Below are 15,271 nucleotides of genomic sequence, written 5' to 3'. Positions count from 1 at the left end.
ACATAAACATGCGCTGGGTGTTTTTTTTCCAGAGCTGGATTAGGCACTGTCAATAAATCCAGCTGGGCATGACATTTTAAGAGGGCTGGATCTTTTTTTTTTTTTTTTTTCCTTTTTAATTATAGTCAGTGCAGCGAGCTGTGGATGGGGTGAGCTGAAGCTGTGCGGAGCCGCTCGATATGCAAGGAATGTTGGGCAGCCCTGGCGAATAATCACTGCTCCACCGCAGGCAGCTCGTGGGGCACGGCTCTCCGCAGCTGCAAAATCTGGGTCTGCTTGGGGAGTGAGTGGTTCAGAGGTAGGGAAAAGGCTGGGGAGAAACAGTCTGCGAATGCCTTCAGAGAGTGCTGTGGGAAGGCTTCTGCTGGTGCCTGTTTGCTCAGGGCTGGCACCTCCCTGCTAGTGCTCTCAGCACTAAGTGGCGAGCTGCAAATAAGCAATGCAGCCATTAGGGCTTTTACCATCACCCTAATGGAAACTGCTGATTAGGAGGCTTTTTTAGAAGGGCCAGAAAAAAAAAAAAAAAAAAAAGGAAGTGCTGCTGTGCAGTGTGGCCTGATCTAAGCAGCTGGGATATCTGACAGCAGGTCGGTGAAGGATCTGCATGAAATGCCCTTGGGATTTTAGAGCTCTGCAAGTTTCCCAATTTCCCTTCTGAGGGCTGCAGCAGGCTATAATGAAAGTAGGAGCAGACATGATATTTCAAGGCTGATAGACCCCTTGTCATAATGCATTTACTTTGTAGATAGGCTACTTAAAAATTCCTATCTTCACTAACATCGTGAGAGCTTAGAAAGATTTGGTATTTATTTTACAGCAAAGGGTCATCAACTTCTCTGCCTCCCTATCCTGATACTCAGCGATGGCTGTTTACTGACCTGCAAAGGAGAGGAATTGAAGGTTTCAGTCTGGAGTTCAGTTTCTGGAACCCTTTGGTGTTGAAGTAAAATTGCCACCTGACATAATAACGTGGGGCTGGGTGTTCAGCCTAGTGCTTTTAGCCCTGTACTGTGAAAAGCGCATGGAAGTAAGATAAACAAAGCCAGTGTATTCAAAGCAATATGTTTATTTCAGCTACTTTTCTGAATAGCTGTAGGTAGGTGAGGCACAGCAGTGAAGCAGTTTGCCTAGCAAGAGCTTTTCATGTATCCTTCATACAAATGGCTTGGGATGCAGACAGGAGACTGGGGAAATGGGGATGGAGGAACTGAGGGAAACAAGGCTTCTTGCTGTTGCATGCACCTTTCCACTGTTATATCAATACCTTTTGGGGTGAAGAAAGGAAACCAAATCCCCTGAAATATTGTAGCTGGTTGAAAAGCACCATTTTTCTTCCCAGTTTCCTCCTCCAGCTGCCAGAGATGAGAGTGCTGTAAGATGGTAGTTTCCAGACACCAGGATGTCCTCAGGCTCCAGCTTGGCCATGAGTACTCACAAATCAGATCCCAGGGTAGAGCCTGTTTTCCTTAAAAATGGAAATGTGTGCTCCCACCTGTGCTGGATGTTCCTGTGCAAAAAGTTTTGCTAGCAATACAGCAGCCTAGCAAAGTTATGGCATGTGGCTGCAGTTGTACTTAAAACTATGCCTCAAAGTATTGTCAGATCAATATGCTGTTATTTATGTAATTCTAGCATTATGCTCTCAGAATGTAATATTACATGAAATGGAACAAAAAAATGTAATTTAGGGTAAATGTACTGTGCAAAATATTGTTCTTAACACTGGTGTGTTCTTGCCCACCTGAATGGAGCAGACCTGGTGTAGGTGCTCTTATTAACAATAGTACACACTGCAAAGATATAAGCATTGTTTTAGGAGTAGATACATTCCTTAACTAGCCCCCAGATTACAGATGTCTGAAGATGACCATTACATCCAATTTAAAATGGCTTCTCCAAAGCAGAGCAGACACTATATTTTTTGCTTCCAACTTGGCAGACTTCAGGGACGATCCTGGGGATCTATACAGGGCTGTACAACTGAGGCCTTCTGTGCTTTATCTCCAGGGCATGTTAAGGGTTAAACCTTCTCATAGCTTTCATCACCTTGAAACACCACCACCTGCATCCACACAGATGTCCTCGGTATGGACAGACAGCTCCATCCCCATCAGCAGGCCAGGGGCTGCCTGCTGCAGTCCTTCCAAGTGGAGCTAGACTTGCATTTCTACGAGGGAAGACTCTAATGCCCTGCCAAAGCTTTGAGCCTAAAGCTGAAGAACAGCTACTCTACAGCTGGCTTGATTAAATGGCCATTGAAGATGATATAAACATCAGACTCCTCGCTGTAGATAGCGTTTTCTCGCTCCCGCTTGAACATCCGCACCCAGACCTCCTCTCCTTCCTGCAGGTCCAGCATCAGGCTCTGGCTCTGCATGATGCTGCGGTCACTTGGCTGGGCGTAGAGGATGGCCACCTCCTTCTCGTTCTTCATCAGGTGCAGGTAGGTCTCCTTGAAGTTCCACGTGTGGACATTGAGGCTGAAGTAGTAGATCCCTGGCACGTAGCAGAAGAACTTCCCTGAGAACATGTTGAAGTGCTTGTAGAGGTTCACAAACTCAGTGTCAAAAATGACTTGCTGGAAGTAGTCTGAGCTATGAAGGGGCTTTCTCCGACCCACTGAGAAAGCAGCGTAGAGCTGCTTGCAGGAATGGCCCTGCGGGCCAGGCTGGCCTTTCTGGCCCTTCCGTCCATTAAAGCCACGTAGCCCCCTTTCTCCTTCCTTCCCAACTGCTCCAGGGTACCCTTTTTCTCCCATTTCACCCTTCTCACCTGTAAGCGTAAAGGAAAACCTTGTCAAACACAAGCACGTGAAGTCCAAGCTGCAGTCATCCTGTTGGAGACTGCCACCAAAGCACTTGCTAAAACATTTTCACAGCACTAATATCTAGAAGTGCAGGTCAGACACCAGCACCTTCCTCATTCTCAAGAGGATAAAAAAGCCAAGTGGAAGCTTGGCCACACTTAGTTCATGGTGCTGATGCATAAAATAATTCTGGTAGTAAAACTCCATCACCTAATCAGGCCATTTACACAAATCCAGCTAAATGCACAGCCCCTCTGTGCAGAGGTTAGGGTAAGAAAAATTTCAGATTTCTCTGAAGCCCGATTTGGGCCTGGGAGAGGCTGTTCGGCTTGTCTGGTCTGCGTGTCTCTGCTCACAGGACTTCTGGCATATCTTCTGTATTATATGCTTAACTCTTGTCTTAACAAGGTAAGCAAATAACATGTGAAATGCAAAAAGTGGATGAGCATCTTTATGAGTTCTTTATTCCTTATGCTAGTTTAGTAATTCTGTGATAACATTTGCATCTGTGTTTTAGTGTGATCTAACTCAAGCTTCCAGTGGTTCAGATTTCTGATAGATTGAAGCCTTTTGCTACTTCCCACTTGTGCCCACTTAGAGCCCGTGCCATGTCACCCCTTGACCTCTCAGGCAAATGAATCAGGTGAGTTTCTTGGTGCAGGGAGGAGGAGCAGCACAGCCTGCAAAATGAAGGCATGTAAGATGTAAAAAGGATGTTTATCACAGCAGTCACCTCTACCCACCTTTGAGGATGGTGATATCAATGGTGGGCTGGACTTTGGGTACCGAAAAAGCAGGGTCGCTGCTCATCCTCGTGTACCGTGAGGAGATGATGGAGACGGGCTGCTCGGAAGGCCCGCAACACCGCACGCACGAGAGGCGCCGCGCTTCCCGTCGCGGCAGGCCCTTCTCCAGCACAGCACCGACGCTGCTGGTGGCCACCAGGAGCAGGAGAAACACAGCACTCATCTTCAGCTGAGCCAGCTGGACCGAGCAAAGGAACAAATGATTAACGTGGCAATTCAGGTCAGAGCCGCTGATGGGCCATCTGTTAATCTTGCCGCAAGGTGCATTTCTGATTAATTATTAGCTTATCTTGTAGTGGCACCAGGAGACTCCAGGTAGGAAGGGTTCCCCACTGTGTACTGTTTACAAGCAACGGAAAAGACTATCCTCATCTCACATTACCTACAGTTGAAATATCTGTCAAGAGACACCAGGTAAACACAGAAAAAAAGCCTGCGGAGATTAGGAACTACGGGTGAGGTAATTAAAGATGTTGTAGCAAGCTCTGCTCAAGGTGTGCTTGCTGTCTGGCTGTTGTCAGAACTGTCCTTGCAAAAGGCACTGGATAAAAAAAAAAAAAAAAAGTTTTACTCAACAGTTTCTTCCTTTGCTGTCCTGATGAATTAGATAAAGAAAATAAAACTAAATAGAGATGAAACCAAACCTTTTTTTTTTTTTTTTTTTTTTTTTCATGAAAAAGCTGGTGGAAAAATAAACTAAAGAATAAAAGCATTTCTCCATTTAGATGATCTCTCAGCCTCTTGCTGGTAATCTCTTTCACAAAGATCACGCCAAGTGGTTTGTGGCTTTGACCATATCTATTTGCTTTTTCTAGCAGAATTCCTCTGTTTCCTATTTTAATTTTCCATTGTATATAATGGAGAGCCAAATATATGCAACAAGCACAGACCAAACTGGGGCTTGTTCTGCACAAAACTGCTAGTTTTTGAGATCGTCTACTGCATTTTCAAGAGCTAATGGAAGGCTCCAAAGGCCATAAATACTGGATGAAATGAACAGGCAGAAAATGTTTCTGGTGGTAAATTGTGAGTTTTCTTCTAGCTCCCCATCACCCTCCTTCCTAGGGAGGGAGTGGAGCTGGAGGCAGGTGAATGCTGCCTCATACCATGCATAATTAGTGTCATTCTGCTGATTGCAGTGGTGTTTCATACAAGACAGATTTTGGAATGATGCCTTTTTGGACTTTATCCATAGTCCAATTAGTGAGATGGACTCTTGTTGACCTCAGGCTGGGAACAGCTCTCACAGTTCCGCCTCTACCAGCTTTAATTCCTGGAATAGGTAGGGATGGTAGTACCTAGATATCCTGGCTTTCAGAAATGGCACAATGAACGCAGGTCCCATCTGCATTTTGCAGAGGGAGAGGATCCTACTCTGCAGCTATACAAAGGCTTCACAGGGCACAAAATGGACCAGTCAAGAAAATATGGAAAAAAGTATCAGTATGGGGCAAGGTACTTGGATTGTACAGGCATTCTTGGGAGATGTTTTCTTCTAGTTCTTGCTTGCCCCAAAAGAGCTGTCATTCACACCTTTTATTACTTGGTGTAATCCAGCTCCCTGGAAACCTGATGAATACTTATTAGCAGAGATATAATAACTTTCCTTCTGACAGCAGTGAAAGTTCTTTCATCAAATCTGTCATAACTTGAAATGATCTTTCTATTCATAATTGTACCTTATTCTAGGTACAAGTCTGAGGAGGGATTAATACTCCTTTATATCAGTGTTCAGGGCCTGAATTCTAATTTTCATTAAGTCCTTTTTAATTTTCATACAGTCTTTAAGCTATCTCTGTGCTGCCAACCAGGACCAAAAATGCAATGCGAGTCTAAATGGACAGCAGGTCATAAATAACCGGCCTGTACGTGACCAGAACAGAAAGTTTGCACTGCAGAGAGCTTTTGGGGTCCAAGTAATGTTTCTGGGGTCTCCTTTGCAGTGATTAAAGCTTGTACATATACATAATGGTCTAAGGAAGACCATGTGTTCACTCAGAGTCCCAGGCACTTGGGGCCAATATATCCTACATGGGAGTAAAAGCTATTTAGTCCTTGAGGGGGTGGGTAGTCAATAACCTGGGGATAAAGTATAAGGCATTTGATTACATTATCTGCACATTAAAACTGCAGAACGTAATTGCTCATAATACCTTCATGAAGGAGAAAGAGCATTCATTAAGAGGGGTATTCATAATGGGCGGAAGACAAAGGCTTCATAAATATGAAGAAATTAATTCGACATTTTTATAGGCCATTATTCCCTTTAAGATGAATGACTTTCCTATTTTTAGAAGTGACTTAAGGAAGAAAAGTCTGGGTGAGAAATCAGTGCTCAGGTTGTGCACGTTTCACATTGCTGCAATCCAAGCTCCCATTGAGGAAATCATGGCTGCTTGCATGATTCATGAAGAACAATCACTCAAGGTCTTGGCTAGAAATTGCATTTGGAAAAATGAGGCCAGCCAGGCACAAATCCAGGCAACTCAGGGCAGCCTAGAACTGACACACACACCCCCTTACACCACATTTTCCTTCATGGTTTTACATTCCTGAGCAGCACAATCTTCTAGAAATGGTGTCAGACCTGTGAATTTGAGACCAACCAAAGTTTTGTGTTCGTGGATCTGTCACTGTCCTCCCTGTTGAATAAAGTTTAGTAAGGCAGCAGAAACACATATGCGGTTGCAAAAGCTCTGGTTAGCTGAAATTTCAATGATATATGCAAATAAACAGACTTACAGCTTGCTCACAACAGTCCAGAAAGGACAAAAGAAGTAAGAGGGAAAGTGGAGAGAGAGGAAACTGAGAAGGCTGAAAGAACAAAGAATCCAGCAGTATGGGGTTCAGTCTGAAAGGCATCCAGCATAAAAGTAGAGAGCAAGTGAAGGAGAAGTTCAAAACAGAGGAATCAAGCATGCAACAGGAAAGTAACAAGACTATGCCAATCTGGAGAAAAAAACGATTTAAGGCAAATTTCAGGGGGGGAAGCAAATATAACTCTCGTGGTAGGGAAGTCTTTGATACCTTGAAAAAAAAAAAAAAGTTATAAGAAGTAATCTGGAGCTCAGAATTTAAGATCTGTGAGGTAAAGCGAGCAGTTGGTTTTAGACTTTTTTTTTCCCCTAAAGATAATTATTGCGACCTTATTTTGTCAAACGTGATGATGATGGATTTGACTTCAGTGGAGCAGGTTTATCTTCAGAAGACAGCAAGCACCGGACTCGGCTTTGCTCCGATGCAGCCGTGACTCACCGGCTTGCAGGTCTGTGAGGCTCCCTGCCGCGCATCTCACAGGTCCCCGTGCTGGAGGGACATCCATCCTCCTGCCCTCGCCATCCCACACGCTCGTTAGTGCCTGAAATGATGCATTAGTACCGCAGTGAGCAACCCCCGACTGCAAAGCTGAGCATGCTCCTCCGTGGCCATCCTTCACGGCTCCTCTCCTGAGACAGACAGGAGCATCCTGGAAGCAACAGATTAAAACTACAAGTGTAAAGTATTGGCTTCGCCTTCCGCACTGGGAACCTGCGAATAACAACCAGTTTCGGTTCAGCAATCTTGTTTTTCCCATCATGATAAAAAAAAATAACAGATGACAGACACACAGGCATCCTAATGGCTAGGGGGAAGCTGGTCTGCTGGCTTTGGAAACTTTGGAGTCCATAAATGTTTCACCTGAGAACAAGAAGAGGTTCTCAGCCCTCCCTCTCCCCGAACCACTTTTTCAGTTCAGCTTCTTTGGCTTTTGAGCTTGGGTTCATCTTGAAACAGTTGATGGACAATTGGTGAGTTTGAAGCATTTCTGTTGAAAAGCTTGTGGGGACATGCAGAAAAATGTAAGATGTTTTGATGTTTCTGATGCTTCCTGCAAAGTGCTCGAGGAGCAGGAAGCTTGCTGCGGGGCCGGGCGTCCGGCCGCTTCAGTGCGATGTGCAATGCCAAGATAAATCACTTGCTCTTCCCAGAACGCTCTCAAGCCTCCCACTCCAAATCCATGAACTATCACACAGGGCCAGCAAGCAGAACCAGGATGAAACCCAACAACCAAGATACTAAGAAAGAAAAAAATCTGCATGTGATAAAAGGGCATACTGACCAATATTTTGGCACATTTATGGATCATAAAATGAGACATCTGAACCTGACGAAAAAGCAGTTAATTTTGGTGAATCTGTGGTGATGACGATGGCTGGAGATTAGTTGTGTTCATTATGACATTAGAATATATGTTACTGTTGGAGAGCTGTTTAGATGCAGTGGAACTGTACTTTATACTGACTGGAACTGTACTTCAGCTAATGTTTGAAAATACTTTGATTTTTCTGCCCCTTCCCCTCTGAATCTGAATATAAAGACAAGGTTAAAATCCTACCAAAGGGTCTGTGTACAGGTATTTCCACCTAGCCCAAAGCCAGAAGGAAAAGTAAGTGCAGATGCCAGCCTCCTTGCATTAAAGTCAGGCACGACTGTTGCTCAGACCCTCCTGAAAGGCTGGATTTGTCCCTCCTGGTGACACTGCCAATGCAAACCCTTGAGGGCGGCTCCTGGGCACTACATTCATGAGGATGCTCTGCCCAAGCCAAAGATGCTGCTCTCTGGCTACTGCCATGCTTAGTGCGAGCCCAAACAGATTAAATGATGCATTTGTGCTCTGCACTGACCTTGGAAGCACCCCAACTCAAATGCAATCCAACAGGCATTTCATTTACACTTCTTTTACGTGCTATGGACAGCCTGTGCTGAAAGTGATGGCTTTCCAGTGACACCTGGCCCTTCTGGTGTCTGCCAGCTAAAAAAGGCAAATTCCTTCCATGCAGGGCTTTGGAGATGCCACAAACCTGGGCTAAGGAAGGGCAGAAACCATTAGTTTCAGTCCAGGGAGTTAAATGATGTGATGCTTTCTTCCTGTGTGCAACTTCTTCTGTTTAAATATATTTTCTTGACACTATTACAGCTAGAGAGAGCACCTTGATTGATTTTTTTTTTTGGTTCATGATTGAGTTTAATCTCGTAGCTCAAAGTGGCAGCTTATGTATGAGGCGCTTTTGTGCTTGCAAAGCTTTTTAATGATGCTGTGTACCTGAAGAATTTTAACACTTCTGTATAAACCAACACATCTGGGCAGCAAGAACAATATAAAATATCATAGCTTACTTGCTCCGCACACCGAGAAAGCAAAAGGAAGCAAATTAGCCTGGGAGCTGGACCAAAGGGTTTTCCACCACCCCCCCCCCCCCCAGTGTAGGGTTGGTTAGCAGGCTGAGCTCTAATCCTAACCAAACTGTGGCAGGTCACCTCAAGCACTGCAGACAGCCCCTCGGGGATGTATAGGTCTTGTCTTAAGGCATACCTACATTAATCCACCCCGGCCCATGTTCTCACTGGGTACGTGTGCGGGTACAAGTGTGTCCTTACCTCGTGGGGATGCTTGGAGATGAAATCCCAGCCACAGCAGTGCTGAGCTCACACGCTGCGATAGCAAGAGTTCATGAAGCAGAAATTGTTCTTGGATCTCCGAGCTGCACTTTAAATTTCTGCTAACGTTTTCCTTCCTGTTATTGCTATGGCTTCACTTGGAAAAGCAATCTATGACTATCTTCGCTCTAAATTCACGGCGCACAGGACAGCGCCAGCCGCTGCCCATTTTAATTAGTGATAAATCTGGACTGAAAACCCAGGAGGGCAGTTAAGACTAAAACCCTTCTTGTGCCGCCGAGATGGAAAACACATGGATGCGTCAACGTCGGACCTCGGCATCATTCCAGAGACGGAAATTATTCTGCTTCTGCTTTTTTACCTTTTGTCTCCTTGCACGCCCTGAGCTCCTTGTCGCCCCAGACTGCCTCATATCGCCTGCAGCAGGAAACGAAGCAGCGCTGGAGCCACTTTTGTCTGGACACTGGACTTCCTCTTGGAAACAACTTGTTGGATATTTTCTATTTCTTTATTTTTTTTTCTCTCCAGAAGGATTTTAAAGTTCTTCATGAGCAATTTATTGTAGAAAAGCCCAAACCACTGAAGGAGCCTGCACGTTTTCCAAGGCAGCACTGTGACCACTTGGCAGTTCCTCTGCCCACTGTGTCAGCGCTGCCCACGGGGCTGCTCTGCTCCGACACAATGCTGCAGAGATGCTCAGCTCGAGCTGAGCATCAGGAGCCCTTCTGCAGCCACAGAGTGACTTGAGGGCTCACAGACAAGAATATTTGGATCCCAAAATGCAACATGGTTTAAAAATTTCCACTGTCAGTAGTGGTTTGCAGATGACCTCCGTTAACGCCCTCTTGTCTGCAGTGTTTATACAATGAGCTGAAGCAGAAGCAGAAGAGGGGTCGGGAGCACTGCTGGGGACAGTTTGACCCCTGACGGTTGTGAGCAGCCTGGGAACAGAGGCAGGGACAGGGTCTGGCCACAGGGAGGTCCAGGGGTGTTATCTGCATCCAGTTCGTAATGGCAAATGGGGACATTAGGGTACTTTGCAATATTTCTGGGTATTTTTTTTTTTTAATTTTGGAGTGATTTCTTAGCATGTGCCTGAGGGAATTCAGCCTGGCTGAAGTCCCCAGTCCCTCTGCCCAGGAGGAGCTGCATTTGCTGTGACGCCCACAGGAACACAGGCCCCCCCACCACGTGCAGCAGCAGTTCACAGGCTTGGGAAGAGATGAGGACCCCAGGCACAGCTCCCTTCCTATTGCTGCACACACCTGGCCCCAGGGAGATGCATGGATTTAATGCAGGTGCCCTGCAAGCCCTTCATGGTAAGAAGGTGTGCCTGTGTGGAAATAGTTGTGTGCACATGGGCACCGGTGTCTTCACAAGGTGCCACTTTCCTGGTCTGCCACGGGCAGTTACCACACTCAAAAATCACGCTTAAAAATCACTCACAGGGCAGCTTCTGGATGGAGTAAATGGCTCTGATGAGGTGGAAGCACCAAGGTTCCCTTGCCATTTCCAGCCAAAAGGCATTGGGTCCGGGACTTGTCCCTTGGGAACTCAGCTGCCCCAGGAACTGGGCTGTCCGCATGCCGGAGCACTGCGGTGTCCCCACACCTCCCTGCTCCATCCTGCCCCAGCTGCGGCACCATCCCCGTCCCGAGCACAACCAGACCGAGCAGCAGCGTTAGTGGGTGGGTACGGAAACGAGCAGCCTTAGCAGGAACAAACTGAAGCTCGTTCAGCAATAACCTGGCCTTGCACTTATTTGCCTGCTGCAGCGAAGCAGAAAAAGCCAGACAAAGCGGCGAGGGCGAGAGACCACCTCTGTATGACTCACCCAACAACCTGCTTCTGCAGGGTGGGAACACGTTGTTCCCTATAGCAATAGTATTTTTTTTTTTCACAACTTATTCAGACCCATTTAACTTACCTTGTGACTCAGAACCCCGTCTCTTACTTCCCTTGCTGTTGCTTAGCAGGATGCATAATATGAAAGCTGCTGTTCATTCAGGAGTTTTAGTCCTCGGCAGCTGCTGCAGCTTCCTAGCTGGAGTCCAAATGAAACACCGAAAGTCAGTCCGTCTCTTTATGAAACCCAGCAGCTAGGTTGTTTGCAAAAGCTGTTTTTTTTTCTTGTTTCTTTGCTTGCATCAACTTGTGCTGGGTTTCTGTGCTTTTGTCCTGCTATCGTTTCCCTAGGACTTGCAACCAGTCTGTCTTGTTGCACGGTGCCTCTCACAATGGTGGAAATGAAACCCAAAAAATTTTGTGAATAACCGAACAGAAAAAAAAAAAAAAAAAAAAAAAAAAAAAAAGAAAAGAAAAAATCAAAAACCACAGACCCAAAACCACATTCAGTGTTTGAGCCAAGAGAGAAAGTGCTGGGATCACATGGAAATAATTTTTCTTTGGGAGATTTCAGCATCTTCTTGGGCAGGAGAAAAGAGAGGGAAAAAAAAATCAAAGCTCTGGCTTTTGTTTATGAGTTGATGAGTTGTCGAACTAGCAAAAGCCTGTAGAAGGGGTGCAGCAGTGGAAACTGCCTTTATGGTGATTTTAGGGGTAGGTGCAGGTACTCAGGGGAGGTGCACACTCAGGTGCACACTCAGGGGAGATTTTGGGGCCATCTCCAAAGGAGGCTGAGCTGTGGAGAGCCCAGAGAAGCTGCCAGCCCTGTCCTGTCCATGCTGGTGCAGCTGCAGAGCAGCATGCAGCACCTTATGCAGCATGCAAGTCCCTTGGGGGGGCTGCCAGCCTTGGCTCCCATGCTGACAGCAGCAAGGAGGCTGCAGGGCAGAGCACAGCATGGCCCTGGGGCAGGAGGACACTGAGGATGTGGCACAGGCTGCTATGTCCAAGGGACTTCTGAGACAAAGAAGCACAGGGGACAGCAGGAGCAGACACAGGAGTTCAGTGTGCACTGAGCATCAGGTATCCCCCAGCCCCACAGTGCACTGTCGAGCTCTGATTTCAGCACCTGCACTTTCTTAGCAGAAATTGCAAACTTGGCCATTTCCAGCCCTTGGAAAAAAATACATCGGTGGCTTTATTTAAAGTCAGGTCTGGCCTCATAGTTTGATTTTCCTTCTTCTTGGTTTCTTATTTCTTTTTTCCTTTAATTTTTTTTTCAACTGCATCCCATCAATTGTAAAAGAGAAAAATAAAAAAAAAAAGTGAGTATGCCATGTGCTATGCAGTGCAAGCTCCAGCATCACTCCTGCAGTAAAGCTCAAAAAGGAAAGCAATGCCTTTGATTGTCCTGTGAACATCAGGAGGGGAGAGGTGTGTTTTGTCCTCTCGCAGTGCCCTTCCCTACTTCGGGTCACAACTCGGTGCTTTAAATATCCCTCCCCTGCAGTCCTCTGGCTCTGTCCTGCACCAGAGTACAGCACTTGGACCTCACGTGGTCCACGAGGGCATTACCCCATGCGCTCGCCAATTTGTACCTTTTATTTGGTACATCACCTGTCCCCGATAGCTCAGAGCCTTGGTCAGAGGCAGGGAGAAAGACATTGTGGTGGAAAAGGGCTTCTGCACAGCTTTGCAGAATTAAAAAAAAAAAAAGACAATAACCTTTAAATCTGTAGGTGGACCTGGATTATATAATGGAGAATGCAAATTGCTTGCAGATGACATATGTTGGGAATGTTTTCATATTGGTGGTGTTAAATAAAGCTAACAGGTGATTGAAGCAGACCGCAGCATGATTTCTTTGGTAATTCAAAAATCTGCAGCCAGAGGGTTGACAAGGGAGGGCCAGGGGCTATCGGGGAACGAGGGCTGCCCCTGTACCAAGGGAAAGATTTACACATGCCGCTGGCACCGTGCTCAGAGGCTCTGCTAGCAGAGGTTTGTTGCTGTCCCAGCGTGACCCCGAGCAGCGTCCAGCTCTCCATGAGTCACCCTGCAGAGCTGGGCTCCTCCAGCCCAGGCTTCCCGGAGCACCCCCTCCTCCTGTCCATCCCCATCCCCATCCCTGTCCCCATCCCCATCCCCATCCCCATCCCCATCCCCATCCCCATCCCCATCCCCATCCCCATCCCCTCCCACCCACAGCATTTCCCAGCCCAGCCCTGCACACAGGGCAGGAGCAGGCAGTGCCGGGCACAAACCGATGGGAAACGGGCACACGGAGGCGTGCACGTGGCTGCAGACTTTCAAAAGCAGCCAGGAAAAGAAAATTCTTACTCACCCTTTTTTTTTTGGAGGGACCTTAAACAGCTTCTAAGAAAATAAATGACTTTGCCTCACAAACACCAACCAAGAGCTTACTTTTATTTTTTTTTAATTTTGTTTTATTTATTTATTTATTTTATTTTATTTGGCAGATTGGTAACTGTAGCACAGAGGTTCTTTTTCCTTATTTTCCTTTTAGGAACTGACTCTGAAATTATCCCAGGAGGGAGCTTACAGCTCCATTGGGCTGTGTTAGTGGGTCTGCTTTTTGTGTCTGCACCTCGATGTGACACCCCACAGCCCCATACCTGGGGGTGGTTGCTGACCTCTCCCCTCTTGCTTAGTCCCACAGAATCACACAGAGTCCAGAAGCAAATATTTGCCATCAATGTCAGTGTAGACGCACCACGTGGCTGACACTGCTGCCTCATCATGCTTTGGGTCTATCTGCCTCCCAGAAACGTGCTGCAGCGAGTTTCCTCCCCGTCTTTCTTTCATTTGTCATCTGGCAAGTATTTATGAATAGTACGTAATTAATAAATAATATCTGTTAGCCCTGCTGCAACGTGGGAGCGGCTTTGCATCAGGTATAGCATTGCAACCAGAACCAGTGCAAAGAGAAGTGCAAAAGACCATGGTGAGGTGCTCCAGGCAGAGGGACGGAGCCCTGCAGGTGGTTGTCCTGGCTCCTGGCTCTGCTGCTGCAGGGTGCTGGGAAGGTCCAGTGGTCCCAAGATGCCACGTCTCACCTCCCAGGCTTCGTTCCTGTTTTTAGGTTTCTTCAGGACAAAAAAATAAATAAAAGATGTATAACTGGAGTGCAACTGGGCAGAGCTCTGCTTTCACAGGAGGGTGTGAGGCAGCCTCTGAGCTTATTTGCGTGGCTATAAAAATAGTTTATAGATGTCACTCGATAGAAAGGGTGTCTGGGGCTCTGAAAATGATTTTAGCTGGGGAAAAACTGTACAAAACCAGTTTATATGAGATACTTTAATTTTTACTTTGAAACTTTGGACTGAAGAAAACTGTTAGGGTAACCGGCGTCTGGCATCAGAGCCAGTCTCTCCAGATTAAACAGGTTTTCTGCTCTTAAACCAACAGCCTCCTTTTTCTAAATAGTAATCGTATTCAAGGAAGAAGGATATTTCTGTTTACACACTTGATTTATAAAGCTTGGCTTTTGTGCATGCAGGGAGCAAGGGAAAAAAGCCAGCCAGCCAGTTTGCAGCAAATTAATAAGAAAGTCGGCGTGCGATGCAGCAGCGAGGTCAGGGCACAGCGGGCACAGCTCCTGCTCCCTGCTAGCGAGCACGGGACCTGCCGTGAGGGGTGCAGGAGGAGATGAAACAACGCTCTGCATGGAAATGCATGTGCCTACGGTGAATTTAAGGGCCTCAAAACATCAGCTGGCAAAGCCTTGGTTTTCTTTGCAGCCTCAGCATGTTAAAATAGGTCTGGTGTGTAGGGAAGTGGATGTTTCTAGTCACTTAGCCCACAAAGTGCGGAGGTTTCGGTGAGGGTTCTAGCGTTGTGCTGCAGGAGCTCTGCCTGTGCTTGAGGTGCTCCCTTTCGCCCTTCCCAGTGATGTTGCCAGTGCTCTTTACACTGCTTGGAAGGGTTGGAGCACCAGGGAAGCTCATAAAGGTCCTGCGGGACCCCTGGGTTTTGTGGTGTTTCAGTTGCTCTGGGGGTCATGGTCGTCCATCTGTTCCAGGCACACCCCAGCAAATGCACTGTACTGAGCGGCTGGGAGAGGATGCAGCTCTGGCACATGCACATACAACCTTCACTCCAGGTAGCTGATGGTCCTGACCCTTTGCTGAACCCACCACGAGCCCTACAAACACCATCCTACCTGCCAGGCCCTGGCTGCTCTGCCCACATAGCAGCAGCCCGGAGGGCACTGGGGACCCGCTCACTGTTCTCCAAGTGAAGGCACAGCTTCTTTTTTTTTTTTTTTTTTTGAGACCTTTCCAACGCACACTATAGAATGGCTCAAGTTCTTGAGTTGTAACCAGCTCCTTAAACAAAAAGGCATGTTTTATAT

The 15,271-nt window shown here is 46.7% G+C and overlaps 1 protein-coding gene across 2 annotated transcripts; it reads right to left on the bottom strand.

Annotated features, from left to right (window-relative positions):
- Window positions 1-1,073: 1,073 nt before the first annotated feature.
- C1QTNF8 (C1q and TNF related 8) lies at window positions 1,074-11,035 on the bottom strand. Of its 2 annotated transcripts, none has more exons than XM_082772776.1 (3): window positions 10,979-11,035; window positions 3,550-3,790; window positions 1,074-2,772 (listed from the first exon to the last, which is right to left on the bottom strand). In XM_082772776.1, the coding sequence occupies exons 2-3, from the start codon at window positions 3,773-3,775 to the stop codon at window positions 2,225-2,227; spliced, it is 774 nt and encodes a 257-aa protein (XP_082628902.1). In that variant the 5' UTR covers window positions 3,776-3,790; window positions 10,979-11,035; the 3' UTR covers window positions 1,074-2,224. The 2 variants fall into 2 exon arrangements, with proteins under 2 accessions (XP_082628902.1, XP_082628901.1); XM_082772775.1 differs by lacking the exon at window positions 10,979-11,035 and adding an exon at window positions 9,031-9,645.
- Window positions 11,036-15,271: the final 4,236 nt, after the last annotated feature.

The sequence above is a fragment of the Aythya marila genome (genome assembly GCF_965140915.1).
Source record: "Aythya marila genome assembly, chromosome: 15".
In the NCBI taxonomy this organism is placed as follows: domain Eukaryota; kingdom Metazoa; phylum Chordata; class Aves; order Anseriformes; family Anatidae; genus Aythya; species Aythya marila.
This window is presented reverse-complemented; position numbering and strand designations above follow the sequence as displayed.